A 13,479-nucleotide genomic window follows, 5' to 3' on the forward strand; every position below is an offset into this window, starting at 1 on the left:
TTTGATCTTCCTCTTCTCCTTTGACCTTCAGGATTCCATGTGAGGGCTTGTTTTGTGACGCAATTGGGTGATTTCCTCAATGTGTGCTCAATCAACGTCCAGCGCTTCCTCTTGATTTCTACCCGAAGTTTGTGCTGATGATGTCGTTCAGAAGGACGATGAAAGCTCCACAACCAAACCATCCAGCTCAGAGAACAAACTTACATCAAAGTCACCCACCTGAACTACAAATCTTCTCCACCATCTCAAGAATAGCTATTGAAGTTACAACATCAAAGTTTAGGTCATGAGAGAACATAACTAAAATAACCATACAAACAACAACTACAAAGTTATGGATAACAATTTACTAAATTTCAGCTTAGTAAAACAATCTTTTAGTTAAATTCACTTAAGATTGTTTGTTTGAATCTTCCCATTGTTCTTTAGGACTACAACGGATCAATCTCTTATTGGCATATGTGCATACTATGCGTATTGCTTCGATATTGCCTTGATTCACAAACATTCTAAGCAACGATGGATAGTGGGTAGCAGTGGAGTCCTAAATAGGACGAAACGTGCATCAGACTAGATTCCACTGCTAGCCACTATTCATCTTTGCTTAGAATCTGTTAGTTAGTTGTGAAGAAATTATAATACCTCACTTCTCTTTGAAATACATGCCAATATGAATTACAAAACCAAATCATCCAGCCATTGATATCACATCCCCTTCAACATTCTCCATTATCTCAATTCTTTTTTCACTGTTTTATATTCTCTAAACAATACATTGTGTTTTAATAGTGATTACTTCTGAAGGGATACATCTAGTAAGAGTTTGACATATTTATAGACAATATTCAATGTTCATGTCAACAAACATTTATAAAGTAGACAAGTTTACTCTTTTGTTTGATTTATCCATTTAACTTCTTGCTACGTCTTTGATCTGTCTACCCACTCTCGTGCCGAGGATAACTTGTCTAATGTAGATTAACAACTTGACGTGATAGGCTGACTGGCTTAACCTTCAGGCTAGTATGAGTGAGTTCGAAGTTGGGGTAGAAAGATGAAAACTATTCTATCACCTGATTGGCTAACAAGCACGGGCGCGAGAGAGAAGACAAGACAACTGGAACACTACTCGCTTTATTCCAATCCCGATCTGGTATCCGATTTCAGATTAGTGTAGAAAGATACATGAATAAATAGATGACTAACCTGATCACAATGTACAATAGGAAAATACAATTATGTCCAAAACTAGGGGATTAGCTTAGAAAATAGAGCATAAAGGGTTACGTCTAAATTGTAATAGCTTTGTAACAGAAAAGGCTATGACAGTGATTCATACATCAAACGAAAGCTTATGACCTGTAGAATAGTCTAGGTGTGAAAGTAAATGTTACTGTCATGCAAGCTTTGAATTAAATGAGATAACGTCTCCAAACATAGCTTTCGTAGTTTGTCAAGGCTTCTTATTTCTCTGTTCACATCACTTCTAATGTTTACTAACCATGGTATTTAACTAAAACAAGAAATTTATCATAAACTATCACAATTAAGACTGAAATTAAACATCCCAGTAATATACCAGATGGAACTGTAGGGTCACTATACTTTATAAGGTTAAAAAAAATGTATCATATATATATATATATACAAAATGAACATGAAACTTATGTTTAGGGTAGGAAATGTACATAAGTTCAAATTCCCTTTGGTTATGTTTACTTTTATCTTCTCAATGATGTTTAGGACTACAATTGATCAGTCTCTTATTGGTATATGTAGATCCTGTGCGTATTGCATTGATATAGTCTTAATTCACAAGCTTGATAAAGCAAAGATGGATAGTGGCTAGTAGTGGAGTTTAGGACACTTGTTTTATCCTATTTGGGACTCGTCAGCTGGATGTACCTATATCCCAGATTTGATTTTTACTCTGGGATTCGAACGAACTACCGTTCACTTTAAATACCATTTCAGCATTATCCACTTAGCTACTAAATCTTCATAGTCACTTGTTTGCATAATAGAATGAACTTTAAATTCACTTGATATTGTTTACTTGTATCATCACCACTGATAACTATCATATTTAGAATTGAAATTTCTAAATGATAGATATGTGTATAGAATTGATTGATCTAAAATTCTATTGGTTAATAAGTTGGTCAAATGATTGAATAATACATGAATTTGATTGGTCCAATTATAACTCGATTTATGATTGGTTGAAACTCATCCATTTTAACTTTATACATTTCATCTGTTGATTATTAGAATGCCAAAATTCATCAGAGGTGGTGATGATGATTTTGGTAAATGATGATGGTAATATGAGGGGTTTAATCACATATATCCTTCATTATATCGATGTGTATACAAGATAGAGATCCATGTAAGATTATGGTCAATCATAAATTAACTGAACATTGTCATTGACAATAATGGAATTGCATATCCCAACAAATTCATTAATTATGGATTATGAAAATGATGATATAAAAAGTAATTTCTCTATTATTTATTCCCATGAAGAAAAAATCAATAATCAATCAATTATACATGATGATATGATTGATAATTTACAAGATGAAATGAATCCTGAATTATTACCTAATCATGATAATCATAATCATAATGATCATCGAAAAGAGTCAACAATGATAAATCAATCATCATTAATGTGGCTTGATGATTCATTAGATACAGATATTATACCATTATCTGGTTTAAGTGAATTATCATCTTATAGTATACCAATTCTATCAAATGATACTTCAGAAAATGATGATTCTAATTGGAGTATATGGTTAAAGACATGTTCATCTCAATCACCAGCTACAGATAGGAAAGCAAATAAATTTAATATAAATTTATTAGATGAAGATTTTTCTATACATCATCAAGAACCAGATTATGCACATCATAGGCATCATTCATATTATCATCATCATCATTTCTATCATCATCATTGTCATCAATATGATCCATGTCAAAATCATAATACAGATAAGGAAATGAATTTAACAAATGAAGAATCATTGAAGAAAGCAGATGATACTGATAATCATATTGATGATGTTGGACAACAGCAACAACAACAACAACAATCACGTAGGGATTCATTAATCACTGAAGTTACAGAGAAAATTGATTCATTTCAAAGCGATACTGATAATCTCCCTCATTTCCGGGATAAATATCCTCATCATCATCATCATCATATTCATTATCACCATCATCATCACCATCATCACCATCATCATCATCATCACCATAATAATAATAATGAAGGTCAACAATCCTCTCTCAATGAACTTACTAATTCCATTGGAGAATGTAAAAAATGTCAATCATTTGAATCAAAACGTCATATACAGATAGATAGAAACCCTACTGATGATTTCAAAAATGAAGATAATGATTTTATGAAAACTATTGATCATTTAGAAGAAATGTTCAATTTAGAATTGACTGATTTTTGGCATTCATCACATAATCGTGTCCTTCAATGGTTAAATAATAATACATAACCAATAATGTCAACATTAAAAGACTAATTACCAATGCATTCTTTCAGTAGATCTTATTTCATCAGTTTATATATTTGCATTCAACTAACTACTTAAATACTATTAGTCAGTAGTATTGGTTAATATGAAAGATTGAACAATAAACATGAGTAATGATTATATGTATATATAGTAGTAGTTTATCACTGTTTACGTTGTTATTCATGAAAGTGATGGTCTGAAAACAAACATACGAACAATATTGTGTATGATAATACTTAGTTATATGAGATGGTGGCAAAGATTTTGTAGTTCAGATGAATGATTTTGATGAAGTTTTGTTCTTTGAGCTGGATGGTTTTTGGTCGTGGAGTTTTCATCATCCTACTGAACGACATCATCATCAGCAGCAGTACAAACTTCAGGTAGAAGTTATGTTTATGAATGACTATTAGCTTTATCATTCATATATGTAAATAATCTATATATAGAGAGATAAGTATTCTTTGTGTTATTTCTAGTTATATTCTGATCTATTTAACTGTATATAATTGTTACTATTATCTTTTTTTCTTTAAAAACAGACAAACAAACAAAGCACACATTTATACCCTTCTTTGTTTACTCTGTTTTGCTGTTACTAAGCGAAAAGAAAAAAATTTTTTTTGTATAATGTGTGATTATGTAATATGTAATGGTATATACGTTTCTCTGAAGTGTATATTGATTAGATTTACATATTCATAAATGTTTATATGAATGTATGACACTTATTGTCTGTATGTATATATATTACTATTATTATTATTATTATTCTTTGTATACAGATAACTTTCCAGAATAGTACATTCTAATTCTTTGATAATGAATCTTATTTATAAAAAATCAATAAATGATAGTTTAACAAAGAGAATTTTTCATTTTTTTTTGATGATACTATTTTCTAAAGATTAGGAGAATCAAAACCTGGAAGTATTGAACGATTATGGGACTCCTCTGTGGCAGTGTACATCGATGATACCGCTTCATGGGATTTGAAACCAGGATCTATCAGTTTCGCGTGCGAACGCTTAACCTCTAGGACTATTGAGATGGCATCTGATGGTGTTAATGTCTAACTTTAACCGATTCACGAAATTCAGTGACACATCCATTATTGTGTTCAGTGAGTTAATATCTTACAACACACCTGGTTCAACTCTACTGGTCATTGCTTCTCACTAGAACTTCAAGAAATACCTCTTGAAGCCAGTCGCTAGTGAGCATATGTTGATTAATATCAGAAGAGGTTTTTGTGGATATTATAGTAATTTTAATAAGTGAGGTCATGAATCAATTGAAGCTAGACCACTATGGAAAACGTGGAAGAACGGGGATCGTGGATGCACACTGCTGAGGAGTCTCACAATAGGACGAAACGGCCGTCAAGCAGTGCTTCCAGGTTTTTCATGGTAGTCTAGCTTCAATTGACTCATGATATCCACTTCAACCGACCCACGAAATTGACTGACACATCCATTATTGTGTTCAGTGAGTCACTATCTTACAACAGACTAGCTTCAATCTAGCTTCAATTGACTCATGATTTCAACTATTGAAATTACTATAATATCCACAAAACCCCTTCTGAAACTGTTATAGTTTTTAAGTTGGCCGATTATAGAGAATTCTTAAATATTGTGATTGTTTTCGGAATGAACTAATTTTAATTAATGAAGCACTTAGAATATGTTTTAGAATAATCTAAGAATTTACATCAGTCATTTGCTTCATGTCATTGTTAATAACGTCAGTCAACAGATTGTGGTAAAATAGTTTTGGCGCCTACATCATGTAGAAGTAAGCCTTCTAGCTATTCCATAACTATTGTAGAGATTCATAGTGAACACTTTGTTTTTTTATTGACTGTCTTCGTAGATTTCATCATCTTCAGTTGTCTTTGGACTCATGTTGGTTGTCTTTGTTGGCCGAGTTCTGACCTTGTGATTGATCGATATTTTCCGTATGAGTTCGCAGAATGGATTAATGCCACCTTTTCAGAAATTCTACGGGATTCTTGAGTTTTGCCAACTCAAATTGTTGTCGAATTTGTGTTCATGATTGTCTGTATGTATTTATAACTGTGAGAGTATATAATGTCACCTCAATGCTGATCTATGCTCCTTATGGGTAGGGGAATGGAGCACAGATTTTTTGGTAAACGACATTGCATTTGTCTTTTACTGTTGTGTTTTTTATTCTCCATAGATTCGAATGCAGTGACTGTGTTAGGTTGTGAGTGACTTTGATACAAAGGGCTTTAGGATCTTTGTAATAGTTCCTGAGATATTTCTCACATATTATATAGGACGCTCCATTTCTTGATTTCTGGTGTCGATTTTTCGACGATATATTGACTAGCTAGACATCTAATGAATTTGTTAGGCTCAAAGCTTCTGCGATTTGACGTGATATAGCGGATCCCATTTGAGTTCCTTTGATCTATCCGTAAATCTGACTGTTGAATTGGGAACGTGTTGTTAAGGATAGTTCTATGGGTTTTTTCACTTCTACATCAAGTAATTTCTGAAGATATTCTTTAGAATGACAATGAAAGCTTCCCAATGAAACCAATTACCTTGGAAGAATTCAGCATCTCCAAAAGCATTCACTGAAACTACAAATTTATCCCATATTATATCATCCGTTTAGTCAATCTGTACTTAATTTGACAAAAACATGTGAATTACTAACTAACAATTAAAACTTATGATTTTTATCATTATTAGCATCACACTTTATCCTTTAATTCATAAATGGTGATTCTACCTTGATCTTACTTATTGTAAGGATTAAAACTATTTTTAGAATCAACATTTTCAAATTCACTCGGTATTGTCTGTTTGAATCTTCTCATTGATGTTTAGGACTGCAACTGGTCAGTCTCTAATTGGCATATGTGCATACTATGCGTATTGCCTCGATATAGCGTAAATTCACAAGCTTTATAAGCAAAGATGGATAGTGACTAGCAATGGAAACCAGTTCGACGAGTGTTTCGTTCTCTTTGGGACTCGGTAGCTGAGTGTACCTGCATCTCAGTAAACGTTACTGGGTTCAAGTCCCAGAGTGAACATCAACTTTTAGATGCAGGTACATCCATCTGACGAGTCCCAAATAAGACGAAACGTGCGTCCTGGATACCACTGCTAACCACTATCCATTTTTATTGATCAATACTTCTATTTGAAATTATGAGACTTGCAATTAGCATTGAAAATGAATTTGCACGAAATTGGATGGAATGTCTTCGGCTCTTCCTGGGCTTCTTGAGGCTTCCTAGAGTTTACCAACGAGCCATCCTAACATAGAGTTTCTGATTAGTTGAATAGTATACTGCTTCTATATTCAGTACAATTATACAATGTTCGGGATAACCTAAGGATTTCTAAAATACTATAAAAACACCTATATTTTCTGTACATAAAATGAATCTTTGGAGTAAAGTTCTTCTCTTATACCTTGTGTCTTTTCTCTGGTGTTCAAGTTACTGAGTAGATTTAGCTTGGGGGTTACGAGAATAGCTTAGGATCCGAGTATACTATTCAATTAGCAAGATTTATCAAGAAGAGAGAAGTAAATCAATAAAAGAAGATAAGTGTAGTGCACAAGAATATGGGTTGGAACAATGAACTATCTCACTAAATTCTGATAACCCTACAGTAGTAAACAGTTAATTTGCAATATAACAATCAATTGTCTCAATCTTGACTGTTCCTTCTGCAAATATCAGTCCATCTTCTCTGATATGATTGTTCATGCATTTTCGTACCGATTGCGCTTCATTCCTGTTTTTTTTTCTTTATCGATCTTCTGCTATAATACATTCTATGTCTGACCATCACCATATACTACTTATATGGATATAAGTAGACCACACCATATAAGTATAATGATAAACAATAATAATAACCATTTGAACTAATTGTACATTAATAATATAGCCCCCATTAAAAGACATCCAAGTTAAAATTGTACTGTTGATAATCTTGTGACATTACACTTTCTCTCTCTCTCTCCTTCTTTCCTTCCTTCTCTCTCCCTTTTACATATTGCCTAAAAAGGATAGTACTATTATTGATATTGTTTGGGTTTTTTTTACAATATTCATATGATCTATGTAATATAGAACATGACTTTTTTATTGATTGTAAAAAAAACCCATATCAAATCAAATGATATGGAAGTACCATGGTTATGATTGTAAATACATTGTGCTTCAATATTTTTTTTTGAAATCTTCCAACTGTTCATACAGATGTTCTTAGTATAGGACTGCTTAGCAGTTGGCATCTATGATCGTGCAAATGGGACTTTAAATCAGGAATTTTGGTCTCGAGCGGGAACACTGAACCGGGATTCAACGATGTTAATGTCTTACTTACTTACGCCTGTTACACCCAATGGAGCATAGGCCAACGACCAGCATTCTCTAACCCACTCTGTCCTGAGCTTTCCTTTCTAGTTCTGTCCAGTTCTTGTTCATTCATCTCATATCTGTTTCCGTTTCTCGGCATAATGTGTTCCTTGGTCTTCCTCTTTTCCTTTGGCCTTCAGGATTCCATGTGAGGGCTTGTCTTGTAACGCATTTGGGTGACTTTTCATATCAAATGAATAGTTACCAAAAAAAATATTTTTCCATAATGTTTAGAAAGTGTGAAATTATGATAAAAATCAATTTCTTAATATCATAGAATAAACAAGGAAGTGTTAAAAAATATGAGACATTAACACCGTTGGATGCCTGCCGGCTCAGTGGTCTAGTGGTTAAGCGCTCGCGCGCGAAACTGATAGGTCCTGGGTTCGGATCTCGCGAGGCGGGATCGCGGATACGCACTGCTGAGGAGTCCCACAATGGGACGAAACGGCTGTCCAGTGCTTCCACGTTTTCCATTGTGGTCTAGCTTTAATTGACTCATGATTTCAACTATTAAAATTACTTCATTCTTTCTTCGTAGATTGTAAATAACACACCTGTCAACCCTATTCCCATACTCCAATTCTAAACTCATAACATTAATCCCAACTCTAAATCTTCAACTCTTAACTTAAAAAGTAACAGTAATGGCAAAGCAACTGTCGCATTCCTGCGATTGGAGAACATATGGAACTCAAAACGACTGTCAACTAATATCAAAGTGAGAATCTTCAATAAGAATGCCAAGACAGTCCTAGTGTATGGAGCTGAAACACGGAGAACCACTACAACCATCGTCAATAAGGTACAAGTATTCATAAACAATTGTCTACGCAAAATACTCAACATTCACTCACCGGTTACCATCAGCAACAGCCTTCTGTGGGAGAGAATAAACCAGCTCCCAGTTGAAGAGGAAATTAGGAAAAGACGTTGGAAGTGGATAGGACATACATTAAGGAACTCACCAATGTGCATCACGACTCAATCCCTAACTTGTAATCCTGAAGGGAAACGGAAACGAAGAAGGCGAAAGAACACATTACTCTAGGAAATAGAAGCAGATATGAAATGGATGAATGTTAACTGGAAAGAAATTGAAAGGATTGTTTGGGACAGAGTTGGATGGAGAATGTTGGTGAGCGGCCTATGCTCCTCCACGAAGGGTAACAGGCGTAAGTAAGTATGTTCTCCTATATTGTTACCTAGTAGACTTACTTGCTCTTTTTTCTTTCTTTCTGCATGTTAATTTCAATAAATATCGATTGATTGTAATGAAGTTTTGGCAACTTCTATTAACCATATTACTAAATCTTGATATTATTAGAGATTAGTTAAGCATGACAAATAACGGAGATAATGAATTTTTATTGAAAATTATAAAAAAAATGACTGATTCCGAACAAACATCATTATGGCAAGTCACTATCTAATTCATAAGACATACAGCACTTTTCATTGATTATCTAGTTGATTAAATGAATTCATGAAGATAAACTATGCTTTATTAAAATGGATTATCATGAGTGATTAAAAGGCAAGCTAAGTAGCATTGCTATTATCAGTATAGAGTTGTAGAGATTGTTGAGTTTAGATTGACATTAAGAATAGAAGCTCTGGGCAGTCATTTCGTTCTAGTATTGACATCCACAATCCTGTACACAGGATTCGAATCAATGACCTTCAGTCTCGCGCGTGAACTCGTAACTTCCAGATCACTGAATCAGGATCCAACGGTGTTTCATTTAATTGTGTGAGGGCTATGATACTGCCTGGGTGCACAGACCGAAGCAGGTGGTTTTTTTAAGAGGCCACACCCGGAGCCTTTGACCTAAAGGTCTAGTTCACTATGCAGTGAAGCATCGTAAAGAGGTGCAGTCCTATGGTAGCCGGTGACCAACGATTGATTCATACACCATTTGTTACCTCAGGATACTGGAGTTCATGTACACCATTGGCTTGGAATGAGGGTTTTCCAACTCCCCTAGGTGGATCCTCCACATCCACCAACCCGGTTAAAGCGCCGGACATTCGCTTTTCGTCCTCTCACTTTTGTGAACAACACCCCCGCCACGAGAAGGCAGTGAGTAGGACTTCCCTGGCAGAGGCTATATATTCGCGTGGCCATATGAGAGCATTTCGAGAGGGGGAGCAGACTCTCCCCACTCTCGGCCTTACCAGGGCATTTGGGGGCCAAGATTAGTGTTTTATATACCTGAACTAAATAACAAAAAAAGCCGTTCAATATGTATGTATTATTCCCATAGATAATAAAGTAGTTAGGTGAATTATGCAACTCAAGGACTTGCAAAATTAAGATCAGTTTAGAATGGATCAATTAGCTGATGTGAACAGCGAAACAAGAAACCTTAACAAACTACGGAAGCTATTTTTGGGGACGTTATCTCATTTAATTCAAAGCTTGCATGACAGTAACATTTACTTTCACACCTAGACTATTCTACAGATCATAAGCTTTCGTTTGATGTATGAATCACTGTCATAGCCTTTTCTGTTCCAAATCTATTGTAATTTAGACGTAACCTTTTGTGCTCTATTTTCTAAGCTAATCCCCTAGTTTTGGACATAATTGTATTTTCCTATTGTACATTGTGATCAGGTTAGTCATCTATTTATTCATGTATCTTTCTACACTAATCTGAAATCGGATACCAGATCGGGATTGGAATAAAGCGAGTAGTGTTCCAGTTGTCTTGTCTTCTCTCTTGCGCGCATGCTTGTTAGCCAATCAGGTGATAGAATAGTTTTCATCTTTCTACCCCAACTTCGAACTCACTCATACTAGCCTGAAGGTTAAGCCAGTCAGCCTATCACGTCAAGGTGTTAATCTACATTAGACAAGTTATCCTCTGCACGAAAGTGGGGGGACAGATCAAGGACGTAACATTAACTAACTTCAGTTCTGAGGTTTGTAAGTGAACTATAGTTTGTTGAATCGTTGATCATATTAAGTTAAAAGAAAGGTAATCTCTCGTAGAAATTTTTAAAGTCCTAAATAATATCTCAGGTCAATCGTTCTCAAATTCTCCATGTCTCACGTTCATTAACCCAATTGTCCATCTAAATTAATACGGAAGAAAATATACATAATATGTTATGTTACGTACACCGTTCACATTAGAAACATGACTGAACGTGAGAAACAGATTTTCGGTTTTACGTTGTGAAATTTTCCATAACAGTACAAGTGAGTACTGAATGGTGGGTGGAAGTATATTAACAAATCGATTGTATATATTTGTGCGTGAACGTGAAATCATGTAGTGTTACTGGAGTAGTGGAAGTCATGTTGGTTGTGGATTAGTGTTAGTGGTAGATATCAACGTTGTACGATGAGTGAGTAGTAATGGTGGTAGTAGGATTATGAAGCGTTGGTATTACTGGTATTATTGTTTGTTGGTGATGGTGTAGTTAGTAGTAGTTGTTTGGTTTGTTGTTGTTGAGGTGAACAGATTTGTTGATTGTAAGTTAGTTGTGTAAATGTTTGTTGTGTTGTAGATGTGAATGTGTGTGTGTGGGTATAGTGGGTCGCGGGCGAACGGCCGCGCCCTAGTAGCGCAGTAGGTTAGCGCGTCAGTCTCATAATCTGAAGGTCGTGAGTTCGAGTCTCACCTGGGGCAGGCTTTTGACAAATATCTATGCCCAACATGTGTCCAACATGAACATGAACACACTCACACTCACATCAACAATACCGCTTGCATTGTCACTCACTCCAATCCCATATGCACTCACGAACTGTCGCGTGTGCAACTGACCGACCGTCTGACTCGCTCACTCGGAGACTGCATGCCCTCTCTCAAATTGTTCGACGCGTCAGTCGTCTGGGTGACAATCAACCAGTCAATCATCTGATCGGTGAAGCCCTGCTGCTAGCATACCACCTGAAGTGTTGATGAAAATTTAAAGCTTTACAACTAACTGAAGAACTAATTTTCAATTCAAGTATCCATTTAATTAACTAGAGCAGTATATATTATATCAATCCACTTGGTATTGTTTACTTGTATCTTCCCATTGTTATTTAGGACTGCAATTGGTCAGTCTCTTGTTAGCAAATGTCTATCAAGTGAATTTAAACTTCACCCCATTGCACAAACAAGTGGCTATCAGGATTCAGTAGCTAAGTGAATAATGCGATAGCGTTTGAAGTGAACGGTACTGATGTTCAAGTCCCAGAGTGATCGTCAACTTTGAGATGCAAGTACATCCAGCTGACGAGTTCCAAATAGGACGAAACGCGCGTCCAACTGGATTCCACTACAAGCCACTATCCAAAATTATATCACAGAAATAACTCCATAGTGTCATATATATATCCATATCTTTCAATGATAATAGTTATTAAAGAAGAATCATATGTTTAATTCTTACTTTTTATAGACAAACTTATACATAACATTGTTACCCTTTCAATTCTATATAAGTAATATGAGAAATCAATATCAGCTAATCAATATAAATAATAAATCAATATTTTTCGTATATTTATTGATTCTTGAAAATATTAGTTACTATGAGAAATTATGATAAATATTATTTCATCCAATGCTTCCAGGTTTTCCATGGCGGTCTAACTTCAGTTGATCCATGATATTAACTATTAAAGTTATTATAATATCTACAAAAACCCCTTTTGATATGAATCAACATATACTCATTAGTGACTGGCTTCAAGAGGTATTTCGTGGAGTTCTAGTGAGAAACAGTAACCAGTGAAGTTGAACCAGGTGTATTGTGAGATAGTAACTTACTGAAGATATTGATGGATGTGTCGCTCAACTTCGTGGATTGGTTGAAGTTGGACATTAACTCCGTCGGATGTCAGCTGGCTCAGTGGTCTAGTGGTTAAGCGTTCGCTCGCGAGACGGATAGGCCCTGGGTTCGGATCTCGTAAGACGGGATCATGGATGAGCTCTGCTGAGGAGTCCCACATTGGAACGAAGCGATCATCCAATGTTTCCACGTTTTCTATGGTAGTCTAACTTCAATTGGTTCATGAATCCAACTATAAAAGATTATTAAAATCTCTAAAAAAAGAAACCCCTTCTGAAGGGTCTTCATATTTAAAAGAAAAGGAAAGAAAAAAACCTAACTAGCTAATAAACCGATGAATGAATAGATTGAAAATAAAAGTACATACGAACTACTTACTTACTTACGTCTGTTACCCTTCATGGAGGAGCATAGGCCGCACACAAGTTTTCCCCACCTAACCATGTCCTGGGCAATCCTTTTCAGTTACTATTCATCCTTTTCATATCTGCTTCTATTTCCCGACATAATGTGTTCCTCGGCCTTCCTCTTTTTCCACTTCCCTTACGGATTCCGAGTTAGTATTATGAACTAATTTAGGTGAAATTATATTAGATGATATTAATTGACATGGAATTAAAAATGACATGTAGACCTTCAGAAAGGTTTTTTGTGGATATTGTAGTAATTTTAATAGTGGAGATCATGTATCAATTGAAGCTAGACCATCATGGAAAACCT

At 35.1% G+C, this 13,479-nt stretch overlaps 1 protein-coding gene and 1 non-coding gene across 2 annotated transcripts; both read left to right on the forward strand.

Annotated features, from left to right (window-relative positions):
• Nucleotides 1-2,438: 2,438 nt before the first annotated feature.
• On the forward strand, nt 2,439-3,527 carry Smp_192400 (hypothetical protein; the record flags this gene model as incomplete). Its single annotated transcript, XM_018797757.1, has 1 exon — nt 2,439-3,527. One exon carries the CDS (start codon nt 2,439-2,441, stop codon nt 3,525-3,527), a length of 1,089 nt encoding a protein of 362 aa, XP_018652767.1.
• An 8,003-nt stretch (nt 3,528-11,530) lies between these two features.
• Smp_tRNA_01607_Met_CAT.1.1 lies at nt 11,531-11,603 on the forward strand. The gene has a single exon. It is a non-coding gene (tRNA).
• The last annotated feature ends 1,876 nt before the right edge of the window (nt 11,604-13,479 follow it).

The sequence above is a fragment of the Schistosoma mansoni genome, chromosome 5, assembly GCF_000237925.1.
Source record: "Schistosoma mansoni strain Puerto Rico chromosome 5, complete genome".
NCBI lineage: Eukaryota > Metazoa > Platyhelminthes > Trematoda > Strigeidida > Schistosomatidae > Schistosoma > Schistosoma mansoni.